At 45.3% G+C, this 26,304-nt stretch overlaps 1 protein-coding gene across 1 annotated transcript in view; it reads right to left on the reverse strand.

The window, feature by feature from the left end:
• LOC126523498 (fatty-acid amide hydrolase 2-A-like) overlaps positions 1-26,304 on the reverse strand; it is an 84,741-nt gene that overhangs the window by 23,959 nt on the left and 34,478 nt on the right. Inside the window, exons 2-3 of the mRNA XM_050172103.3 lie at positions 10,243-10,462; positions 7,335-7,544 (exon numbers count right to left, since the gene is read on the reverse strand). Of these exons, the coding sequence (XP_050028060.2) occupies positions 7,335-7,544; positions 10,243-10,462 (430 nt within the window). The remainder of the gene's footprint in view (positions 1-7,334; positions 7,545-10,242; positions 10,463-26,304) is intronic.

Raw genomic sequence — 26,304 nt, forward strand, 5'->3', positions numbered from 1 at the left:
ATGTACGCTTTACAGAAGACGGTGTAGAGTTGATGAAATACTGGATTTTTGTGTCTATAGGGTGACATCAAGGCCTTCACGACGCTTAGGGAGTCTGTATATATCGCTGATTTTTGAAGTTTTGATTTTCTTATATGATTTACAGAAGACAGTAGTGCGTAGGCCTCGGCCGTGAAGAGACTTGCTTCCGGATGCAGTACACCAGATTCTGAGAAGGATGGGCCGAAGGCAGCATAAGACACTCCGGCATTCGACTTCGAAGCTTTGTAGAACTCTGCGCAGGTGTGCTTGTGCTGGAGTTCTAGAAAATGCATTCGGATTTCTATCTATGGTGCGTGTTTTGTTACTTCCAAAAAGGATATGTCACATTCTATCAGCTGCCACTCCCAAGGTGGTAACAGCTTGGTTGGATGCATTAGGCGAAGCTCGAGGAGTGGGACACGCATTTCATCACTAAGCTCCCTCACACGAAGCGAGAAAGGCTGTCTTACAGAGGGACGGTTATGGAAAAGTGTAGTACATGTCATATCGTTAACAGTGTTAAAACATGGATGTTGATGATTGGAATGTGTTTTCAGGAAATATGTAAGGCTGATGTAAGTTCTCTGTAGATGGAGCGACCATTCATTTGATTCTGCGTATAAGCTTTCATTCGGGCTTGTTCTGAAAGCGCCAGTGGCTAAGCGGATACCTAGATGGTGGACAGAATCTAGGATCTTTAGTGCGCTCGGAGCGGCAGAGTTATATACGACGGAACCATAGTCCAATCGTGATCGAATAAACATTCATCAGACACTTTCTGTCGCTACCCCATGTTGAGTGGGATAGAATTTTAAGTAAGTTGATTGTCCTTAGACATTTTTCTTTAAGATATTTAATGTGCTGTATAAAAGTAAGCTTGCAGTCTGGTATAATACCTAGAAATTTGTGTTCTTTGTTGATAGGTATTTGACGTCCACACAGTTGAACACATCTGGAACCAGGCCTGTCTTTCTAGTAAAATGAACACAAGAGCTTTTGTGGGGGTTGATTTTAAATCCGTTTTCGTCTGCCCACTTGGAAACCTTGTTCAAGCCCTGCTGTACCTGTCTCTCGCATACTGTGAGGTTGCAGGATTTGAAGCCTATTTGTATATCGTCTACATATACGGAATAAAAAATGGCCGGTGGCAGTGAAGCACGTAGTGTGTTCATCTTAACGATAAAAAAAGTGCAGCTGAGCACGCCTCCCTGGGGTACACCAGTTTCCTGCGTAAAAGGACGTGACAGTGCATTACCGACTTTTACTCGGAAGGTACGATTTGACAAATAGCTTTCAATAGTGTTCAGCATATTTCCACGGATGCCCATTCCCGACAAGTCTCGCAGGATCCCGTAACGCCATGCTGTGTCATACGCCTTCTCCATGTCGAGGAGTATTGATAGGAAAAACTGTTTATGAACAAATGCATCGCGGATATTTCCTTCAATGCGCACAAGATGATCGGCTGTCGATCGTCCTTCTCTGAAGCCACACTGAGTGGGATCGAGCATATTGGTGAGTTCAAGGAAATGTATGAGTCTGCTATTAACCATTTTTTCGAAAAGCTTACAGAGACAATTTGTAAGAGCTACGGGCGGTAACTTGCCGCCAAGGAAGGGTCTTTACCCTGCTTAAGAACAGGGACCACAATCGCTTCTTTCCATGTGGATGGGAGGTATCCCGCAGCCCAAATAGTGTTGGAAAGGGTGAGAAGTGTAAGTTGTGTGTCAGTATGTAAGTTTCTGATCATGTCATACATGACTTAGTCAGGTCCCGGTGCAGTGCTTTTGCATGTGTTCAATGCAGCTCCCAACTCGGCAATACTGAAAGGCTGGTTATACGGATGATTCTGTCTGGATTTTCGCAAGATTGGCTTACGTTCTTCTATTCCTTTAAGTTTAAAGAAGGATTGGGTATAGTGGATTGAGCTCGACACGCGCTCAAAGTGCTCCCCAAGTGAGTCTGCCTGAGCTTGCAGGGTATCGCCTTCTGTGTTTACCAAAGGGAGTGAATATGTTTGCCGCCCTCTTATTCTATTAACCCTGTTCCATACTTTGGCCTCATCTGTATACGAGTTGATGCCCGATAAAAACTTTTGCCAACTCTCTTCTGGCCTGTCGGCGCGTTCTTCTGCCTTGGGACTTTGCTTTCTTAAGGTTAACAAGATTCTCCGCAGTGGGAGAAGCGCGTAGCAACCCCCTTGCTTTGTTCTGTTTCTTTCGAGCGATCCTACATTCGTCGTTCCACCACGGGACACGCCGTTTACACGCCAAGCCATTTACTTCCGACATGCATTTAGATGCGGCATCTATTATGAAGGCTGTAAAATACTCCACAGCAGCATCAATTTCTAACGAAGACATGTCAGCCCATGAGATACTAGGGAGAGTTCGGAATTTCTCCCAGTCAGCTGTATCAATCTTCCACCTAGGAGCCTGTGATGAGATATTCGTTTTCTTTAGGTAATCTTAGCAGTAAGGGAAAGTGGTCACTTCCGTAAGGATTGTTGATAACTTCCCATTCGAGTTCAGGCAGTATACACGGGGAAACTAGGCTGAGGTCAATTGAAGAAAATGTTCTGTTTGCGAGAGAATAATGTGTGGGTGCCTTCTTATTCAGCAGACACGCACCAGAAGAGAAAAGAAATTGTTCAACAAGACGACCTCGCGCATCTATACGAGTCGCCCCACAGGCCGTTGTGCGCATTGAAATCCCCAAGGACAACGTAAGGTTCTGGAAATTCATCTATGAAGGACTGAAATTCATGTTTAGTTAATTTGTAATGTGGGGGTATGTAGAGCGAGCAGACAGTGATAAGTTTGTTTAGGAGAACAGCACGAACCGCCACTGCTTCAAGGGGCGTTTGAAGCTGCAAACGTTGACACGCTATGCCTTACTGAATAACAATGGCAACATCGCGATCTTTCCGAAAAGTAACATACTCTCGAAGAAAGTTTGTGTATTTTGGTTTTAGGTGTGTTTGCTGTAAACACAGCACGTTCGGATTGTGTTTGCGGATGGGTTCTTGTACGTCATCAAGGTTTCTAAGAAGACCTCTGACGCTCCGTTGAATAATTGTGTATCCATATTTAAAGTAAATTGGTGCTGTGTTTACGGAAATGGAAGTGATGCCTTAGTTTAGAGAGCTCTTTCCAGGCCCTGTAACGGGGATGTGGCCCTTTTTGGAGCGTTCGAGAGAACCTCGCCGCCCCTTTGGCGCTTGGGGCGCCTTGAGGATAGGCGTAGTGGCCATTGCCTCTTGTGAGGCGCCGGACACGTGCTCTTGCGAGCGAGGAGTTACCAGGGAGGATCCCGCCTCGGAGGGCAAGACCCCTGCGCCCACCAGCCCGGAGGCCGATGGGGCTCCCTGAGGGATTTGGCTGCGCCTGCCGTTGCCAGCGCTGGAAGGGGCCGGGGAGGTTGGGGCAGCCTCGGCTGCGCCCACCTTCGGGGTCGAAGGTCCCTTCTGCTCGGTTGGTGGAGCAGCGCTAGCTGCAATCACCGTGGGGCAGACGGAGTAACTGCCGACTCACTGCTTGTGGGTCAGACAGCCGGCGGATGCCGTTGTGACGCTGCCCCCTGACGCGTCACATCGGCAAAGGTTTTCTTGGGCAGGTATGAAACCCGCCTGCGTGCCTCCTTGAAACTTATGTTTTCCTTGACTTTGATTGCAACAATTTCCTTTTCTTTTTTCCAGGATGGGCACGACCGCGAGTACGCGGCGTGCTCCCCATCACAATTTATACAGTGGAGAGCGTTTGCACAAGCTTCAGTGGTGTGTTCGTGGGCACTGCATTTCGCACATGTTTGGCGGCCCCGGCAGCTCTGCGAACTGTGGCCGAAGCGCTGACATTTGAAACATCGGAGCGGATTTGGCCCGTACGGCCTAACACGGAGCTTGATGTACCCGGCCTCGATTGATTCGGGCAGGGCACTTGAGTTGAAGGTGAGAATTAGGTGTTTGGTCTCAATTTCTTTACCATCGCGCCTCATCTTTATTCTTTTCATATTAACAACATTTTGCTCATTGAAGCCCTCTATGAGCTCTGCCTCTGTCAGCTGAAGTAGGTCATCATCTGAGGCAACGCCGCGTGTAGTGTTCATAGTGCGGTGCGGAGTCACTGTCACTTGAAAGTCCCCAAAAGACACCAGATTGGGTAACTTTTCGTATTGTTTCAGATCACGGAGCTCCAAAAGGAGATCTCCACTTGTCATCCTTGATGCCTTGTAACCTGGACCAAGAGCCTCAGTTAAAGATTTCGAAACTAGAAATGGGGAGATTGTGCGTACTTGTTTATCTGACTTTTCCGAATGAATGACGTGAAATCGTGGGAAGTTGGGTCTTTGTCGTCCAAAAAACTGAAATACATCATCGGTGCGCCCTCTTTTTTGAGGGCGATCTTGGAGGGGAGGGAAAGAGCTTGCCATAGAATCATGTAATTTTCGGCAATAATGCCAGCCACCCACCGTGGAGCCCTGCAAGGGGACGCTACAGGGACTGAAGAACAGGACCTGCAAACGCCAGCAGTACGTTATCACTATAACCAAATATGAGATAACCTAGGTTGGCTATTCACACAAGGTTAACCCTCGCTGCCTGGAAAAATTGGAAGTAAGCGGAAGCTAGGAGAAGACAGGAAAGATGAAAAGTGAGAGAAAGACGAAGGCTGGAGGGAGATAGAAAGACAGGAAAAGGCAACTACCGATTTCCCCCGGGTGGGTCAATCCGGGGGTGCCGTCTACGTGAAGCAGAGGTCAAAGAGGTGCGTTGCTTCCGCCGGGGGGCCTTAAAGGTCCAAACACCCGGCATTGGCTCAAACCCCAGGATCCAACTTTCCCCGGACACGGCTAAGCCGCACACGGTTAGACGCGGGAGGGTCCAACCCTCGTGTGCTCGGGTACGTGGTGTCGCAACACACCAAACGCCTGCTGACGCAGACGCCCCTGCGGGGAAAGCCAGAAAATAAAGAAGTTAACAAAGTAGCTAACAAAGTAAAAGCAGTAGAACTGCTTTTATCGTATTTTCTCTGTAAATGCCTAACATACTGTTTTAAGCATAAAGAGGCGGCTATGAGAAACTTATTTCAGTTGCAATATATATATGGCGCTTCGCTGAGTGTGTGTGAAAATCGATATGAGGCGGGCTTAATAATCTTGTGAGTAATTTTCACCGAAGGTAACGTTATATTATTGTCAGAAAACACTTGAGCAGGCTTAGAGTCTCAGGCCTTAGTATTGTTATTTATTTTTCACGCAACGTTCAGTAGTCTTGCCAATATCTTTTACACTCTAAAACGTTGCTCTTTTTGTTATACTGTACACATTTTCCCTGCAACAATTATTACCATATCCGTTTACATACCCATGAGTGCGCAACTTATGTAATCAAGCCACATCAAGGCCATCAACGATTGCGTCACTCAGCTGCCTCATTTTGTACAGATGCCATGAAATGGAAGATTAGCATTAACTTTTGCAAAACTGCTTTATTGTCGTTCACTAGAAGCTCTCCTGAATTCGTCTTTGACCACAGTTTTATTGCTCCATCTTTAGACCCTGTTGTCTTGGCGTGATCCTCATCAATAATTTTCCCTGTTCAGAACATATTGCTGTTAGTATCAAAGCACTAGAAAAATCAGATATCTCCGTCGCATACTAAAATCACATTTTCAGGATACTAAGCTACTGCTGAATAAGTCATTAATTGACCTCATTCGTGGATAAGCAGCTGTTTGCTGTCCCCACAAGCAGTCTGATATCGAAAAACATTTAGACAGCACAAAAGAAAGAAGTACAATTTATTGCTGCTGTGTCTCTGATTTTTCCCCATCCTTAACAATGCCTTTGATAAGATACACCTCTTTCTCACACCGCGCTGTTGAATCAATAATGTATAGGCAGCGGGTCTTGTCTGTCTCACACAAAATATCTTACACCTAATAGGTCATCTACAACAAGGAATTTCTGTGAACTTGATGCTTTTTTTCTTTCGCTCCTATGAACTCTTTCAAATGCACTTTTTTCCCCTTGAACCACTGATGATGCAAAATCTTCATCAGGAGACACGTGTTTTTTAGCCACTGGACCAGTTTTTAGACGCGATTAACTATAAGTTGCCCATCCTATTCTTATGTATCCGTGTTGTTCAGTGTGCGCACTAACATGTCCCCTCCCGCCTCCTAGCGCGCACACATCTTCCCGCTTCTACTTTTGCGCACGTGTGAATGCGGCGCGCATCCTCCCCGCCTTCCTTCATTGCGAGCACGAGAAGACATCGCCGCATCAAGCACCAGCCTTCTGGGCTCATTCTTGCAAGCTTTCACCCGCACATACGGCATGCGGCATGCTGCTGCGATGTTATTACACTTCGGCTTTCTACGGAACATCATGGTGACACCGACGGCGACGATGCCGCCGGAAATTCGGCATGAGTGTCCATATAGCTACCCCGGCAATAAAATAAAAAATCTTGAGCCATTCCCCTCTGTAAAGGTGGTTGACCATCGTAGCTGTTAGCACATGACACGGAGGTGACATAATTTTGAACAAAGGTAGGCATTCATTTATTGTCTTGAGGGGTGGTCATCCTGACGAAAGGTAGGCACACTCATTTAATGTCTTTATCGGTGGTCATGATCTCACTCGAAACTGCAATCACATTCTTTTATAATGACAAATAGATGCACGTACGCCCCTGGGTGGTCGGTTGGGCCGGATAGGTGTAGCATCGCAAGGGATATGTCTGCAACACGGAACGCGTAACCCGCCCCCTTTTCGGTACCGAGATATCCACATTGAAATCATTGAAAGCGACAACAGGGGTAGTGTCATCGCAGCTAGGGCACGCAAAGTGAGTAGCCATGAACCTTACGGGACTATGAATCATTGCATTTTTGCTTGCATACCGGGGTATGAGCCATTGACGATGACGGTTTTCGACATGCTGTTATGCATGTTAAAAATAATTTAGGCAATGTTTGCTTCATTTTGCTGAGTGCTTGTTGCCTCTGCCTTACGGGGCTATGAGCCATTGCATTTTTTTGCTTGCTTACGGGAGCACGGATGCTTGCGGGGGTGTATAAGCCGTTGATGATGATAGTTTCTGTTCAGGGAGAACAAAATTGCACGGAACCCTAGCCATATATAGCTTCGCTGTAATAAACAATCTTGAACATTGCAAGGCTGATACGATATCCTCATTATTAATGCCTGCACGGTATGCATGTGAGATCGCCTAAGTACATACAAACATCTCATAGCGCAGTTCCGTCACCGCATCAAGGTAGTTTGAGCGCAGTAAAACTCGTGCTCACCGCTGCTTCCTCCGGGCACGCGACGCGTATCGTACGGGTTACGAGTGGCTCCGTCAAGCGTGTTCTCGCATTCGCACCAGAGCAGCTGCTCCGGAACGTTGGTCATCGCCACCAGAATTGCTCCAGCCGCACGAAGTCTGGAAACCACGACTGCATCCTGGTTAGCTCGGCGTCCCTTGCTGAAAGCAGAGCCGACGTCGTACCGCATTCCTGCAAATTTAAACCTCAGATAGTTGGCAGTAGGCAGGCGTACATGCTATCGTCGTGAATCGTTTCGCTCATTCAACATAGGTTGGCCTTTAACATGCGCTGTCTATTTCCTGTGAACCATGTTCCCACATGCGACGGCAAACATATGAAAACGATGCGTCAATACGAAAAACAAAGCACAAATACGTTACAAGGTGTCACTTCCCGAGCTTGTTTGTCAAGAAAATGAGGCCCGTGTGCAGGATTGTTCAGCACGGGAACCACACAGAAAATGGCAGTAAAATACATTGTCACACAAGCTTGCAACAATCACTGCCTAAACAAATTACGTATACATCCCATTTCGTATTGACGTAGAGTATACGTATTGCGTAACTTGTTAGGAACCCTTTGCTTCATTGTTGTACTATGGCACAAAGCTCGTAGGCGGTGAAGCTCCCAATCGTTGCCAGAAAAGCATCCAGAGCGAACCTGTGCATCACTCGCTCCAGCGGTGAGCCATTGCTAGCGGTTCTAGCTGGCCTTTTTTTTTGCCATTTGACATGGGCATTGAGCACGATGACGACCTCACCATCACTTCACCACATGCTTACAGCTCTAAAGAGGCAACAGCTATCAGTAAAAGGCACTTCAATTCTATTTTGCTTTCGCGTGTATAATGTGTTATATCTCCCTCTCGCGTACCCATGTAGCATGCCGTACAGACACAAATTGTAGCCAGCCTCTACCTTTTGTCTATGAAATCATTATTTTCCTAAGCGATTATTTGGAATACTCTGTCTAATATGCATGTGTGAACAGTTTCTAATAATAAAATTTTCTTACGTTAAGTAGGATTGGAATATGTGTGAATATGTGAGACAAAAAGCGCACTGCAAGCCCACCCATGGCAATGCACGGCATACTTGGTTTGAGACAAACTGATCAGACGCATCCTATTATTCGTAAACACGGAGCATGTCGACAAACTCGATGAGTACTCATTACATTCAATATGCACACAAGAGGAGAAGCTGTTTAAGATGCCGGCAGGTACAGCTATACAATCTTACGACAATTTACGGTAGTGTCCGTGTGCACAACGATCCACGCCGTATCACAGAGCCGGACTACGTAAGTACTGAGGGTAGGCAAACGCGTGCGCAGCGTCCTCCGCTGCGAACATTGTCTCGTAGGTTATTCCATATCGCACAGCAAGATTACTAGTACGATATCTTGTGTAGACAATTTATGAATCGCCGTCGGAATCATACGTAGCACACGGAAGCTCAAACGACTTTGAAGATATTCATTTAGAAGGCACATTGCTGCTCTTATTTGTTGTTTGATTCTGTTCCATAGTAGCCACGCAGCATTTCGTTAGAACAGACAGGCGGTTCGTGTTATCAGCTATATTCATTTATGAAGCTATTTGCACATCAAAATAAATTCGCAGGATTTCGAGCGTGCGTATCGCTAAAGTAGCATTTGCTAAGCAGCATTCACTGTAGATGAGAAGGGGAACCGAGGGGCTCGGTTTTGTTAATCATTATCACATATAGTCAACAGACAATAAAGCCAACGAAAGCATCTGAAAATAACTGGTTGAAATTGAAACGCAGAAAAGGATCAATAAAAGGGAAATGAAAGTGGATGAATAGATAACTTGTAGCCGGTAGGAGCCGAAGCCTCAAGCTTTGCATTACGCGTGCATTGCACTACCAATTGTACTACGGCGACGGCTATCAATTCGTCCACTAACTTGGGTATTTCTTTTACTAGATCTGGCCCTATGGGTGTTAGACAGCGCCACACAGAGCCATGGTGAGCGGATATTCCGTAGCACAACAATTTAACAGCCCAGAACCGGCGACAAGTTATCTTTTTGTCCGCTTTCATTTCCTTTTTCTTCATTACTTTCTACATCCCGATTTCAACCACAGTTAATTTCCACGATGTTTTCGTTGGCTTCATTGTCTGTTGGGTTTATGTAGACATGATCCACCATAGGTAATATTTGTAAGTATGCTCTTTAAAGCTAAATTTATTTAGATAACTAAACTGCGGAACATGAGAAGTTCAACGCTAACTGGCACTGGTTATTGTCAGAACAATTTAGCAGCCGAAAATTATCGCCTAAAAAGTTTGTATAAGAACCCCAAAATCCGTTAGACGGCACAAGAACGACGTTCAGGCGACTTAACGCGCTGTTTAATGTTGAAATTGTGACCGAACAGCCATAATCTAGGCGTGTGCACGGACTAGCTCCAAATCTCTGTATATCATCCTGCGGATCAAACTATGCTTTTTTTAAAAAAAATGAGTAATACACTGAATATATCTTTGGTGCGATGTTTAAGGGCAACATTGTTTCTGCACATAAGCGACAAAATTGGACCAAACCGGCCGCTAGAAAGGTTTCTTGCAAGTGTTTGTATTGAGGCATTAAAATTCCCAGTTTTAACCTTAGCCAAATAAATATTATCCATGAGAGGTCTGACACTTCTTTGACCAAAAGAGGCATTACACATTAAAAAAAAAACTGTAAATATATCGCATATGCACATCCTGAGTGACTTCCCCTGTATTTTACTTATCGCGGTTGAAAAAAACTCGAAACACGTAGGACCTTTATTAAGACTGCTGTAGACTTGCGCTATGCCCCCCCAAGTTCGATGGTATCGGCCACAGTAACCTTATCTTATCGTAACAAGCAGACCTTTGACGGCAACGCAATTCTTGGTGGTGATGGGCACTCCCAGGAGCGGCTCTTCCTGCTCCATCTGCTGCACGGTACGGCTGCCGGAGGCCACGAGCCTGTCGACCTCCTCGGCCTTGCGCAGGGCGTCTTCGTAGGCGTCTTCGATCACCGCGTTCAGGAGAGGCTGCACTTCCTGTATGCGGCTGATGTACGCCCGCACTACGTCGGAGCTCTTGACCTGCGTGTGAAGAGCGGTGACGGAGTTGGCTGATGAACACGAGATGCAAAGAAAAGTAGCCTTTAGGAAATGTGCTTTTTTGTTACAAGAGAGGAAGGCTTGAAATCCGTGAGATATGGTCGCTATGATTGCCCAAACTGAACAGTGTTCTTATTCTTTCACGCTTTACTCCTACTTCACTTTATCTTAGTAATAATACATTCAGTGGACGACCTTGGACGTTCGCGTGCGACGTCCAAGGCGGTCGGCGCCATGCCATTTGTGTAAAAGAGGAGGGCAATCGAATGGCTGTTGCTTTATTAGTAAACTATTTCAAATTCGACACTTCGCTGATGATTACAAGTAAGATCAATTTCTAATCAGTACTCGCAGGGAAGGTAGCCAACATGACTCAGCCTACTTAAGTTCCTTTGCTGCCTTTATCACATTTAGAGTGTTTCGGATATTTTACATCAACATAAATGCGTACAATAAACTGCGACTATAGCCTAGCCCCTTAAATTCCACCGTGGTGGCGTATTCGCTGAGGTGCAGCGCTACTAAGCCCGAGGACGCGGGGTCGAATCCCGGCCGTAATTTCGATGGGGGCGAAGTGCAAGTTCGCCTGTGCACCATGCATTGGGAGCACACTAAACAACCACAGGCGGTCAAAATTAATCCGGAGTTCCTACTACGGCGCGCCTCAATATAAGCTCGTGGTTTTGGCACGCAATACCCCAGAATTTAATTTTAATTTTCTAGCCCCTTAAAGATATGGATTGTGGGCATGACCGGGCAGCCTCGTTTTAAATTACTTCTCTCGCATCAAGCTGCATCTGCATAGGCGACGGTTCGCCCTCCCACAAAATTGTTCGCACCTAGCGCACTTCCAAAGAACGCATTTTCTTACAGTTTTGCCGGGGTTATTTTAGTTCTACAAAATTTTGTAGTGATGGGGTGGCGATAACCCTGATGTTCGGCTTCGCAATACGTACATGGCCTCAAGAATTACCTTGACTGCATAAATTTTAAGAACTGCCTAAATTATTTCACGCAAGGCCGTCTGTAGCGCATATAATAGAAGCAATTACAATGGTTTATTTCTGCAGCTTGCGATGGGCAGGACAAAGCACTGGGCACTTTTTGCGGGCAAACGACATTCGTGCGTCTCTAGTAAATGAACAGATAAACAAATACCGAATGCGTTCGTTTAAAGCGCACGCTGTCAGTCGCTCACTGGTTACTGTTTCGTAGGCGTGCTCAGAGCCCTGTCGTTTCGCTCGATGCGCTGACTTATCGTGCAGGCTGGATTAAGTATGTGAAAAACACCAACGTAAAATGTTCTGGCCAGGTGAGTTATCTTTAGGGAGGGGGGGGGGGGGAGGTTGACTGCGAGATTGGTTTATTTTTCTCTGCACTTTTCGTGAATCGTCACATAGTTGACATAATTCGCGAATACCATTCCCTTCTTTTCATTGTAGTTACCAGCAACACGCATGGAGCAGGCGTGTACATATTGCTCACGTATGTATACGGTTTGGTCAAAGCGTCGAATAAGGTTGCGCGCTGGTCTTGTTGGCGCGTCATATGAAATGCCGTTGACGTGACGCATCTAAGAAGAGACGAAGGGACACAGAAACACACTGTTTGCGTATTTCTGTGTCCCATCGTCTCGTCTTAGATGCGCTACGCCAATGGCATTTACTAGCAAAGCGTATTGTCTCCATGCGTACATGGAATCGATATCTAACAGCCAGAGCGTGCTTGCTTTATTATTATTATTATTTTATTACACTGGGCCTCACAAACAAGAGATAGCCAAAATGAGTACTCATAGAAAAGATAACGAAAAACCTCGTTACAAGCAACATTTCGGTGTAAAATAAAAGCTTGGAGGATGCTTAAGCTTCGCCTTTAAGAGTGGAGTGCGATAGCATTCAAAGATCCCGGACTACTTCTCGCGCTTCCAGGAAACTGCAGCTTACGTAACCGTAAAGTTTACCGGGAAACGCTGGTTGCGAACGCTATGCACGAAGGCGAGCTTTCTGGTAGAAACGCGGCCCCTCGCGTACCACCTGAAGGTGTTCCGCGGAAACGGGCGCGCCCCTCCGTGGCCTTCGAGATTTGCGCACGCCGGCGCAGGCAAATCGCGGACGCCGTGGCCGCTCTATCAATGGTAGAAACGCTGGAAAAGGGGGCTTCTTTCAGTTTTCACGTAACATAATTATGTTTTCTCGTGCATTCAAATTACAATCTGACGATATCACGCCTGTAGGTTCTGTGCGAGTCGTACTTTATGATTTTGTAGACGTATTTTACAAGCAGAAATTTAATGAGTTCAGTAACTTCTTTGCTCTTCACGGAGGGTCTGCGTGGTTGGGTACGCGTGATTAGGTTTGCATGGTTCAGAATGATTTCGCAAGTGCCGTAATTATAAGAACCTAGAATCTCAAAACAGTTTCACCTTTTGGGGTGTATATTTGCCACACAACAATAATCGTCGTCTTCCTTGCTTGCGTTTCCTTTCTTGAAAACAATGCGCTCGTTACTTTCCTGTCGAGAATGGTCTGCCATGCTGATAACCCGCATCCGAATTTTCCGGCTGCGCGTTGTCCCGAACGCCGAATTTTCTTTGACATGGGGCCCTTAATGAAAGGAGTAGGTAAAAGTACGTCCGACATCTCTCTCGAGCACTATTTTACGACGAATACCGTAGTGGTTTTATGGAAGCGCGTCCGTCGTTTCTCGCTGGCTTTTCCTAGTTTCACGTTAGAGCTAAATACGTGCTTCCCTCGCGCCGGCACTTATGTGTGTGTTGTGGTGAAGCGTGCCTGCATAGAGCAAGGAATTCGACAGGAAGGGACACTCAGCGAAAACAGGCAACGAGAAATACGTCACGCTAGTATTGACATCAGCCGTTAGAATCACATGAGCATCGCAAAAAGAGTGTCAAATGAAGTTAAGAGACAATGCTTTAGTTGTTTTTATCTATTTCTAGCAAAAAACTAATAAGTTCAGCTATACGCAACACTACTTTTCGACTTAATTTTCTTGACTTAGCTAGCGACAAACCAATGGCACGTCAGATGCACGCGCCATGCGCCGCGACACGCCACGGAACTGAGTGAGCACACGTGAGCATTAGGCTGTTCGGCCGCCCGTTTGTCTTTTTTTGATGCAACTCTGCTCTCTTTTGATATCGGCGTATATTAATGTGATAGCGTTAAGGGCCCACTGTCGCAGAAATTTCAATGCATAATGTAACCGCGCAAACGGCAACGAACGAAGAAACAAACACATTGGACAAGCGCGGAACTTCAACTCAGATTCACTACAGGAAAGCCATAACATTTGTAAATGTATCAATCACACTTCATGATAATCGGACAACCATCACTCGAAATTGGCATGCGGGCGTGAGTCGCACAAATTTCTAAGTAAATAATTTGACTCTTTGGCTCAACGACACTGAAGAGGTGCTTACGCAGCTGGCAGATTGCATTTTTATACAATATGCTTCATAGGTTTCTCGGCTCAGTTGTGACTCAAACGCCTTCAAGACTTTTGTGTCGCGAACCTAGACATGCAATTACGACAATGGCGACAATGGTCAGCCAGTTTTCCACCCCCCGCCAATCCTTCTACCCCTGCGCGGTGCTCCTGCAGTCTGATGCTTAAACACCGTTGATGTTTAAACACCTTCGTCCGTTGTCGTTTGCGCGGTTACATTGTGCATTCAAATACTCATAATAATCATCATCAGCATCATCAGCCTGGCTACGCCCACTGCAAAGAAAAGGCCTCTCCCATACTTCAACTACCCTGGTCATGTGCTAATTGGGGCCATGTTGTCCCTGCAAACTTCTTAATCTCATGCGCCCATCTAACTTTCGGCCGCCCCCTGCTACGTTTCCCTTCCCTTCGAATCCAGTCCGTAACCCTTAATGATCATCGGTTATCATACCTCTTCATTACGTGTCTTACCCATCCCCATTTCTTTTTCTTGATTTCAACTAAGATGTCATTAACTCGCGTTTGTTCCCTCACCCAATCTGCCCTTTTCTTATCCCTTATCGTTACAGCCATCATTCTTCTTTCCGTAGCTCGTTACGTTGTCCTCAATTTAAGTAGAACCCTTTTCGTAAGCCTCCAGGTTTCTGCCCCGTACGTGAGTACAGGTAAGACACACCTGTTATACACTTTTCTCTTGAGGGATAATGGCAACCTGCTGTTCATGATCTGAGAATGCCTGCCAAACGCACCCTCATTCTTCTGATTATTTCAGTCTCATGATCCGGATCCGCGGTTAATACCTGCCCTAAGTAGATGTATTCCCTTACCACTTCCAGTGCCTCGCTACCTATTGTAAATTGCTGTTCACTTCCGAGACTGTTAAACATTACTGTAGTTTTCTGCAGATTAATTTTAGACCTACTTTTCTGTTTTGCCTCTCAGGTCAGTGAGCATGCATTGCGATTGGTCCCCTGAGTTACTAAGCAAGGCAATATCATCAGCGAATCGCAAGTTACCAAGGTATTCTCCATTAACTTCTATCCCCAATTCTTCCCAATCCAGGTCTCTGAATACCTGCGGTAAACACGCTTAAAACGTGCATTCAAATATCGAGCACCAACTAGCCCGCCTTTCTCTGTTACATATGCCGCAGAAAATCTGGAGTCGGCATCCCGCGTCGGCCATCTTTTCGCGATAAACCATTCCGAACCACGCATACCCAACCATTCTTCTATCTCGAAAGCTGCTGATACCTTATCTTTCATTCTTTACAAAGTTATTCCTCGAAAATTTGAGAATGACAGCCTAGAAATAAATGTTACAATAAAAAAAGGAAAACACCGACAGCGCATAATTTTTATGTTAGATCTTCTCACGCTGAAGTATTAAAGGTACGAGACAATAACAGCAGATCGGCCCACGCAAGAAGCCGCGTTTCTGCCAGAAAGCTCGCCTTCGTGCATAGCGTTAACCGCGAGCGTTTCTCGGTGAATATTACAGTTACATGCGCTGCAGTTTCCGGGAAGCGGGAAAAGGAGTCAGTGATCTTTCAATGTTATCGCGGTCCACTATAATAGGCGAAGCTTAAGCATCCTCAAAATTTTTTGCATTCCTGCTGCACTTCGACACGGCACACCTGCGCTATTGGACCTCTGCAAGGGGAGAAATTTTGTTTGAAAGTCTGCACTGCCTTTCAAGCAATTTAGGCTTAGGGACCGGCACCGAGCATTGTGGCGCAGTTAGCGAAAAACAGCTCAGCCGTTTTGTTGAGTTAGCTTTGTGAGTATTGAATCGTACTGGGACACGTTCGCGACACTTTCTATAGGCGCCAACTTTATTTTAACTTATTCGCTGCCTTCTTGGGGTACTCTTAGGGCACGGAACATACCAGACACATGTCTGCCACTATGGTGCGGTCACTTTAGCCTGGGTTACTTCCGGGCTGACTGAATCTCACGGAGCAAAGTTGGCGACATTTTAGTGCACCCCCCCCCCCCCGCCCCCAGCAACATATACCTTCTTTCGGTACTCACGCTTGTAGGAAGCGCGATGAGCGAATGCCAACACACTGGAGTGTGTTGCTTGCGCTGGCAGAACGCGCAAAAGATAACGTCGAGGAGCTGAGAAACCAGAAACTTGTAACTAGAAAATTCCGTCTACTGCACGACTGAAGAGAGGCTTTTAAACCACGCATTTGTCTTCAGTGCGAGCAGAAGGCATTCTGCGAGCGTCTTGCATGGTCTGGATGCGAGTCTGTGTTGGCCAGCTCTATGTATATGGCGTACCATCGCGTCGGCTGATGCCAAGTTGTGTCAAACACTTGTACTCGCCCTTGTATTTGTGCTCCTAAAGAGCAGAAAATCAGGCATGGAAATGGGGCAATGCTTCAAAATCAGATGTTTTCGTCATATTTTATGTACGGTATTGTGTGGGTTGAGCCAGGTATTTTCTACGGCATGATCGTAAAAGTCAATTGCCTTTTTCGGTAACATTGCCCTTTCACCACTTGCGCACGTTTCGGCGCTACACTCAATTTCCATATAACTTCTAAATACAAAACGACGCCTGCGAGTACTTTACATTTTTCGGCTGATTTCGTCCGGTGGAGCTTTATCCGAGAGCTACTGTTGCTTACCTCGTGTCACAACATTGGATGAAGGCACGAAATGTGCAGAACGAGCACTTATATAGGGCAAAATAAACATTTCCTAAGTTCACAAGACTTTCACAAGTTCAACCGCGCCAATCGGCGTGATCGTCATTGCCACATCAACTGCCGCATCTGCTTGCATAGCGTTGATGGTCGCCTTCACTGCAAGAATATCGCATTTGCTTCGGTGCCCCTCGACGCGATACTATGGCATGTGCTTATATCTTAAATAGAGCAATGCTGCAATTACATTTCGCTACAGTTCCGCTATGTGAATAGTGCAAATCCGATCGTGTCGTAGCACTTTACAGCTGCGAAGGTGTCGAAGTTGAAACTACAATCCACAATTTGAGCGAATTGTTAATGAAAGCGGAGAAGCACAGCTCTTCTCCGCTCACTTAGCTCCGCTCACCGCTCTTCCAAGTCCGTTCAGTTTTCGTTCACGAACAAGTGCGAGTGACCCTTGTCGTACCGATTGCTTCATCGCTCAAACCAGTTGCTTCTAGAGTATTCTTCGCGAAACTGCTTGAATTATTTACAGCGTCGTATAAGTTACATCGTCGTATAAGACGTCGTGGTTCGGCATGCTTTTCAAAGCATTTCTGACAGTTTCAGCAGAATATACAAACTTCAACTTTGACGCTGCTTCGGTTACTTAAAATAGTGAAGGCTGTATATATATATATATATATATATATATAGGTTCTTGTGGGGGGGGGGGGGGGGCGGTGGTGAGGGTGTAAACGTCACCAGAAATACGAATGCAGTAACTAACTTCTATGGTATTCGGAGACAACGAGGCTGATGGCTCGCTTTTCCAACGAAACATGCTATTGTTCGAACGTGATATTGCTATTAATATTGAACGAAAAATTGTTTATATTCGATATGTTATACATAACGTAGCGCAGTAGAATCAGTTTTTAGAAGCGCCGAAATCTGCAAACCTCTTGCAACAGGAACCTGAAAAGTTTGCTATCAGTGGTTAATATTACGAGCACAGAAACTCTCGCCAGTCGGTGTCACTTTGGTAACGTTGCGGCTAAATGTACGATTGCTACGTTGTGTACTTGGTTCGGATAACAATTCGCTAATTTTTTGTCGTTCTGTTTGTTTTCTTTTTTTCGCGTGTGGCAGTTTTTCGCCACTTACATCTGCGAAAGCGAGAGGACACGAAACAGTGCGCCACAACTGTTTCCGAACTGTCAGACGTATCGAACCGCTGTGTCACGCTTTTAAGTAATCTTCTTACGTTGTTCTTACACGCCCTAGAGAACACATGCAAAAACAGCAGAACAAAATGCGTATTAGATACGGCTATCGAGCGGCCGTGAGGATCCGTTACTCGCTGTTATCACTTTCAGATCTGAGCGGCCAAAGTGTTTCCGCCAGATCACAGACACCGCTGAAAAAATGAATAGAGCAAGAAAAGAAAAGAACGAAATCACGACGAAAAAAGCACGTCGCGACGGTGAATCGAATCCTGGACCTCAATGTCGCAGGCGGACACGTTACCTCATCGCCACCGCTAAAACTTACCAATCGGCTTGTTCATTTGTCAAGTTAAGCACTGCCTCTAAATTGTTAGAGTCACTGCCCCGTCTTTCATTGATTTAAGCGTTTCGACGGCCGATCGTTGCGCACCTAGCGTGCATTCTACTCTATCCATTAACATAACGCCTAGAGCCACTTCTAAACGCCTCTTCGTTAAAATACTGAGCCCTCCGCCGCGCTAGCACGGGTTGCCGTCGAAGTGCGCTACGGCACGTTGTCCTGCTTCTTGTTTGTGCATGTTCCTAGCTCGCATATGTCATGACGCGAAGGTATGCGTGTGTGATAAGCACCGGTGTACTTTAACCACCGTATTCTGAAGGTAGTGCGTAGCGCGGAACCCACTTCGCACTACCTTGAGCGTGGAACAATACAAAGTGCGCGGAACGCATTGGCGTAAGAGCTTTCTTCTGACGGATCCTGCATTCCACCGTTGTCTTTAGGGCGACACACTGTATTGTTCGTGCGTCTCCAACATAACTGTCGACACTTGAAAAAAAAAAAGACACAGGTAATCAACATATGGCATGAGCTACTAAAGAAGCTAACGATTTCTTGAGCAAATAATGCCACGGATAAGTGTCTATGCGTACCATCGAACAAATAATCCTACTACTAACTATCCATCCTTGTCGGATGGTTAGTCGTATCTAACTAATTACCTATTCGATTGGATCCGACTAACCAGCGAACCATTCTACTGACCATCTGAAATATTTGCGCACTGCCAGGTTTTGTGCTTTTCAGGCAAATTGAACGGTCGACAATGCGTCATTGCCAGTGTGCCGAAGCATGCCGTTTCTCGCTTTACGTGCAGATACGGAGAGTTCGCTCGCCCTCGAAAACATGCTTTGGCTGAGCTGTTGAACCGAAGTGGCCAAGTGCACCGTTTTTCATGCTCATTGCGAAAGGCCAGAAGAGCTGCGGACGTGCAACCTTCCGCGAGCTCAATGCACGACAACATTGTGTACATTTGGGGTACAGCCAACGCTGCACTGTTTCTATTCGATGCTTTCCTGGGAGAGGTACTTACGTCCGCACTCGAAGAGTACAAAGTCCATAGAATCGTATCTCCCATTGTCGCAATATAGTCGCACACGTGTATTAAGGGTGTTTGTGCGCGATGATCTTCCCAACTGAAATGAAACAGACAGCGCAAGTGGACCCTCCAGCAGCTCTGCCCGCAAATGAACCTGGCTTAAATAAAATGGTAATAGAAAATAGGGTTGCTAAATTATGTCCAATGTGCTCAAATATTTTACCTTATCTTATCTTAAAAAACTTATCTGAGGTGCTGACTGGCTCAAAGTTCTCCGAAGCCGTCCAATGCATTGACTGCCCGAAATTTAAATCAATCCGGGAAGACTGCTGTCGAGACGACTTACCACCCAGCCTAGTGGGCGCAATAAAAGTTGTCTTACCGGTCGCTACACATTCGATTTTGACGAGCTCCGCACACGGCGACTTCGACATCGAGCTAGAAAAACTTCATGCAATTCGCCACTGAAAGGAACCAAGATGGAGGCACACAAAGCTCATTCATGATTTGAGATTGGCCAGTCGGACATAGAAGAAAAAACAGTGTCGTATGAATAAGCTGGCGTCACAAAGATGGGTGTCGTTCTGCGACTGGATTTGTAGCCAGCACGCTTGCCTACATGAAGCTCAAACCACTGTTCTTTCTGCAGGTTTTCGCTGCTTCTTGGACGGCGACTTCGCATCAAGCGCTTGGTGGGAGTACAATTTATCCGTGAATCACCGGTCGATTTTTGGATCCATCATGCCACATGTGGACAACCGACGCAGATTCGTCGCTGGATGACGAACACGGCGATGCTCGCTTGAATAGGCTCGTGGAGGATGACGCCATGGACAGTATCTACAAGTGCTGTGGATTACGTGACCCGGGGCTGGCGTATATAACTGCGTGGCACCTTGACTGCCTGGGATTTAGAGTCCGCACGCTTGCCGACATGCAGCTCAAGCCACTGTTGTTTCTGCAGGTTTGTGCTGTTCGTGTAACTGAAATTTCTTAAACAGTTACAGCATTGCCAGCTCCTCCCACAAAGGCATGTGCGGCGTGTACAGCGCGAGTGTGCACCAGACTTTATAAGAAACGTTTTCGTTTTTTTTGTACGCCGAATGCTATACCTTTCTCTGCTCTTGCTACTTTCTGGAGGCATAGAGCTCAATCCTGGGCCTTGTGATAAAGGCGAAATGTATTACTTGAAGAAGGTACAGGATACTATCATGACTAAGCTGGACGACAGTGACACCAGGATAACTAACAATGATGCTAAGATGGCTGAAATAAACAGCAAGCTTGACACAAGCCAGGACAGATAGGCAACGTATTGAAATTGGTACAAGAGCAAGCAACCGTAATTAAGGATCTAACTCATCAAGTAAAAGTTCTACAAAAGAAAAATGTAGACCTGGAGAATAGAAGCCGTAGGTTAAACCTAGTGTTTCATGGGATAGATGACAACGATCGGCCTGGAACTTTGGAACAGTCCGAAACCTTGATTCAGGACATCTGCTCTACCAATTTGGGAATTGAAGTGAAGTCAATTGAAAGGGCACACTGGGTTGGCCGTTTTAATGAACGGAACAAAAGATTCATTATTGTAAACTTTTCATCGGATAAGGAAAAGGAGGCCATTCTGAAAAATGCAAGTAAGTTTAAGGGTTCGCAGTATGTGGAACAGAACTTCTCTTTTGGGACTCGAGCATTGCAAAAGGAGCTCTGGGAATACGTGAAAGTAAAGAAGGCGGATAAAAAAACACAGGTTAAGCTAAAAGCTGATAAGCTGATCATCAATGGCAAAGCATTTGCATGGGACGATGAGAAGGAAGAAGTTGTTGCCTTGTCTAAACATTGACACAGCAGTGATCATTGTCCTCATCAGGAGGTAATTGTTGTAGTGGTAAATTGCCGAAGTATAATAAACAAAAGAGATGAGTGTGCTGGATTGGTTGTGTCATTGAAGGCAGGTATAGTGTTTGGTACTGACTCTTGGCTCAACCCATCCATCGATGATAACGATGATAATGATTGAAGTTTATTGGCGCAAGGGCATCTAAGGCCAAAGAGCGCCAGGACATGGGTTTTCGTTTAGTAAAATTGTGGGTTTAGTGCTATGACTTAAAATAGAGGCTGTATAGAGGCCTACACGTAAGACAAATATATAAATACTAGTGAATAAATTCTAAAATAATGATGAAGATAAATATAAAGTCTTAAATGCATTGGTTATAGGCACACATGGTAAATTATTGCGGATTGACCGAGTCCCTTGCTTTACAATTCTTGCTCACGCAAGAAGTGAAAGAGAGCTCAGACATTTTTTGTGCATCAGATTGTACCTCACCTGTGAGGCACAATCTGATGGTTAGGATGGAATGAGATGATATCTAGAAAGTTAGCTTGAGCAAGATAATTAAGCACTCTTAAAATTAAAAAGTGCATCCTCTGATAAGAACATCGAGGGATGGGGTGGTATATGGTGTGTGTAGAGTTCCTTAAAATGAGCTACTCGCTCTCGGTGAAGTCGGGGACCTTGAATGAGGACATGTAGGACGGTTAAGTTCGCACCGCAGCCTATGCACGTCGGTGGGTTAGTTGCAGTAAAGAGGTATTTGTCGTGCCAGGGTGACTTCGGTGTGTCTATCAAGCTTCAGTGGGAGAGGTTTGGTTAATTGCGGTTTAAGCAGGTGCAGCCTATTTTCAACTTCCTTGTCCCACTCCGCTTGCCAATGATTATGGAGCGCCTGTCGTACCGCAGGTTTCATATCTACACCAGGTACCCAGCTTACATCAATTGTATCCCGATGAGCCGCGTCTCCAGCATTTTTGTCCGCCATTTCATTGCCTGCGATTCCAGAGTGGCCTGGCACCCAGCATACAACAAGACTAAGGTTTTGTTTATGCCCTACGTGGGTCTGTTTAAGGAGCTGGTTAATTACAGGGTTTCGGCTTGCTTTGCCACAGGACAGAGCTGTGACAACGCTTAAGGAATCTGTGTATACTATAGACTTTTCTATCTTGTGCTGTACTATATACTCAATAGTGATCAGAATACCGTACGCTTCCGCTGTAAAGACGCTGCTATTTTTATGCAAGGTTTCAGTGTTGGAGAAGTTTGGGCCGTGGGCTGCACATGATACCGAATTTGCAGACTTTGAAGCATCCGTGAAAAATGCAGTAGATCTGTACTTGTCTTCAAGAGCCGTGAAATGTTGCTGGATGAGGGCACTTGGACAACTCTTTTTCTTAAGCTCTCTAAAGGACAAGTCACAAGTGACAGGACATTGCTCCCAAGGTGGGATGGCTTCAGCATAGTCACTTTCCTGCAGATCTGTGAAAATTATCGCAAGTTTTTCCGCAACAGACTTTACTGCCAACGGGAACGGCGGGGCGTGTGAAGGTCTGTTTAAGTACAACTGATTTGTGGAGTGATCACTTATGAGTGCTTTGCATGGATGTTGTTTTAGTGACATGGTTCTTATTGCATAGGTGACTCCCAGATATGTACGTTGATAATCCAGCGGCCACTGATCCGATTCTGCATATAGACTTTCGACGGGGCTCGTACGAAAGGCACCAAGTGCTAGGCGGATACCTAAGTGATAGACAGGATCGAATAGCTTATGTGTTCCATCAATGACAACGAGGTGTTCCCCAACAACTATACTGCTTGTCGCAATGATAGGCCAAGTATTGGCGGTGGTCTTTTCTTGTTAGTTCACTCGTCCCTTTCGTTTGCGATGCTGAACATCAGTCATGACGCAGTCGAGTCAGTCTGGCGCGCAATCACATTGGCTAACAATTTTTCTTTTATCACTTGGGCGCTTTATCGACCACCTAGTACAGATTTCCGTGTTTTGGAGACGTTGTGCGATATCGTTTCGGAGGCGTCTGATCGAACCATTTGACCAGTGGGTAATTTTAATTTACAAACTTGAAATGGGAAAATGGTACATGTGAGATCTTATATGCAAGCCGTAATATTGTAGGAATGAAAAACATGGTTGAAAGTTTTGGCCTGATGAAGTATGTTCTGGAGGCCACTAGACTTATTCATACCCTGCATCTTCTGTTTTGTAACTCGCCTAATTTAGTTTAAAATGTTTATATCCTTCCTTGAATTATAACCAGGTTGTCGTTGCAGGTATTAAAACGAAAACTCGGCGTACAAGAAAGCGCACTAGCAGAAGGGTATTCTTTGATAAAGTTGACTATTCCTCAATTTCTGATAAAATATTTGACTATTTGCCTGTTTTTGAATACTTAGTTGAGGAACACGATGTAGATTACTTGTGGATCATATTTCGAAATAGGTTGCTTGAACTTACAGGGGAGTTCATACCAAGTATTGATTCGACTAGGCTTAAAGAACCTAAAAAACCACGGATCACCTTCCGTATCTTGAGACTAACTAAAAAAAGAAGGCGGGTCTTTCAAAGATAAAAAAAAAACGAAATAACACGTTCATCTTGAAAGTCTCCAGGAATTAAGGCACGCTTACAAAAAATTGTTGAAAAATGCGAAAGAACAATATTTCGAACGACTTAATAACAAAATGAGAATAAACCCTAAACCTTTCTGGCAGTACTTGAAGGGAAGTGGGTCTGATTCTGTTGGGATAAATGAAATTATTAGCAATGAACGCACTCTTTCTGACGATGTAGAAAAAGCGACGTACATAAACAGTTACTTTCAATAAGCTTTTCTTTCTAATTCTGCACGTAGCCCAGAACTGTCTAATAGCAGCGCTCCTCTTATGCAACCACTCGAACTTAGCGTTAGCGGCATTGAAGCTCTACTTAGGATTCCTGATGAAATTAAGTCTAATGGCCCCGATGGTATTTCTCCAAGAATTTTAAAACAGTGTGCTCGCCCAGTTTCACTTTACATTTATCTAATATTTCAAAAATCATCTACTGGTCAGTTACCATAGGACTCGAAAGTAGCAAACGTAGTTTGGATTCATAACGGAGGTTCAAGAAAGGACGGGAATAATTATGGGCCTATTTCACTTGCATCAATTTCGTTCAAAATTATAGCGCACATAATATACAAGGCTATAATGAAACACCTAATGGACAACGGCTTGCTAACGAACCGTCAGCATGGTTATCGCAAGGGATTTTCATGTACGACACAGCTTCTTGATTTCTACAACGACCTAGCATCAGCCACTGATTTGGGAGGGCATATCGACGGCATTTTTTTAGACTTCAGCAAAGCATTTGACACTGTTTCCTATTCTCTGCTTCTTGCAAAACTTCGACTTATTGATACAGATTCAAGAGTTCTTCAACTGATTGAGAACTACTTGTCACAGCGCTGCCAGTGTGCTTCCTTGAACTGTAAGAAGTCCGACTATCTAGAGGTGACGTGAGGCGTCCCGCAGGGGCCTGTGCTGGGGCCTCTATTTCTTGTTATTATTAATGACATTCATTTAGGCATCAGCTCTAATAGACGCCTCTTTGCAGGTGACTGTATACTATATAGAAAAATTAAGAATGAATGCAACGTCCTAGAACTACAGGCCGATCTTGAACGTATTCGTGAATGGTGTTCCATGTGGAAAATGAATCAAAACACGAATGAGTGCGTCCATGTGTGTTTCACTAGGAAGAAAAAAATAGTTGATGCACCTTACCATATGATGAACAATACTTTCTGTAAAAAAAATCGACTAAATATTTAGGGATGCTGCTGTTGGGCGACTGCTCTTAGAAATCGCATGGGGATTATGTGGTTTTGAAAGCCGCAGCAGCATTAAATTACATTCAGAGAAATTTAAGATGTGCAAATTCTAACCATAGAAGCACGGCGTACCTAACATGTATAAAACCTATCTTGGAATATGCCTGTACTCTTTGGGACCCATCTCAAAGATGTCTGATCAGTTAACTAGAAAATATGCAGAACAGGGCAGCCAGGTTCGTCTTGGATAGATACGGTAGGAACTATAGCAGCACTGAAAGGAAAAAAAATATCTGAATTGGGAATCACTTTCATCACGCCGAAAAAAAAGACTGCTGTTAAAGCTTTTATGCCAAATATTTATATAAAAACTGGAATTGATAGCGAAAATTACTTAAAACAGCCAAATTATATATCTGGACGGACGGACCACAAGTAAAAAATTAGGGAATACCAGGACGAACCTTTTTGCAAATTCTTTTTATGTAAAAACTATCGCTCAGTGGAATCGACTGACGTCTGAGCAAGTGTGCGATGTGAATGAAGACGCATTTTTTTTCAAGCTTGTAACCCCCCTGCTGTGGCGCCTTAAGCCAAAGCGGGGAAATGTATGAATAAACAATAAATAGTATCTGGGTCCCAGAAAACCTTTGTACCTTATACGAAGAACTGTTCATGGGCTCCGTGCAAGCCCAAGACAGCTCCACCTCTTTCATTCCCCGACTATCTACAATTCAGAGAGACTGAACTCGCATAATTCTTCTGTAGAAGGACAGTCGGTGAAGCAGGTTCCACTACAACGTACACTCCCGCTACTCACTGTTCTAGCGTGATCCCTGCGTGGGGCGGCTTTTTTCTCGTTACGATTTTGAAGCTGTGCTTGCTTTATGCAGGCGTCGCTCTGCCTGGACCATATGGGATTGCATACCGCGCTCTGTGTTACCTTAGGGAACGAGTTCGAATAACACTCCAGCTCCTGTAGAACGGCTCCGAGCAGACTGGCATGGTTGCCCAGCAATGAGAGTCAATAAAGTCGCCTGATTCCGCTCCCCAAAGTTGGTAAGTCGCCTTCGGACGCGGCATCATACCGTTTGATCCCGCTTGCTAGCTGTGCAGAGAAAGTAATGGAAGGGGTGGTTTTAACGAATCTGGAGTGGCACTTAGAGCACTGAAATTTTTACAGACACGATGACAGAATTCAGGCGCGGCCATAGACGGAAACTTTTCATTCTTTCGGGAAGGGGGGGGGGGGGGGGCTGGGGCCCGATTAGCTTTTCGAACCTCATTTATATGGAAACCAAAGTGACCGGCATTGCCATCGTCGTGAAACGTCTCCAGTATCTGGGCCCGCAGTGATCGGGGAACGACAGCAACCCAACGGTGTCCTTCGGGATGAAACACGTACCGGTATAATATCGAACTTTCGATCTTGAA

This window comes from Dermacentor andersoni, chromosome 6 (assembly GCF_023375885.2).
Source record: "Dermacentor andersoni chromosome 6, qqDerAnde1_hic_scaffold, whole genome shotgun sequence".
Taxonomy (NCBI): domain Eukaryota; kingdom Metazoa; phylum Arthropoda; class Arachnida; order Ixodida; family Ixodidae; genus Dermacentor; species Dermacentor andersoni.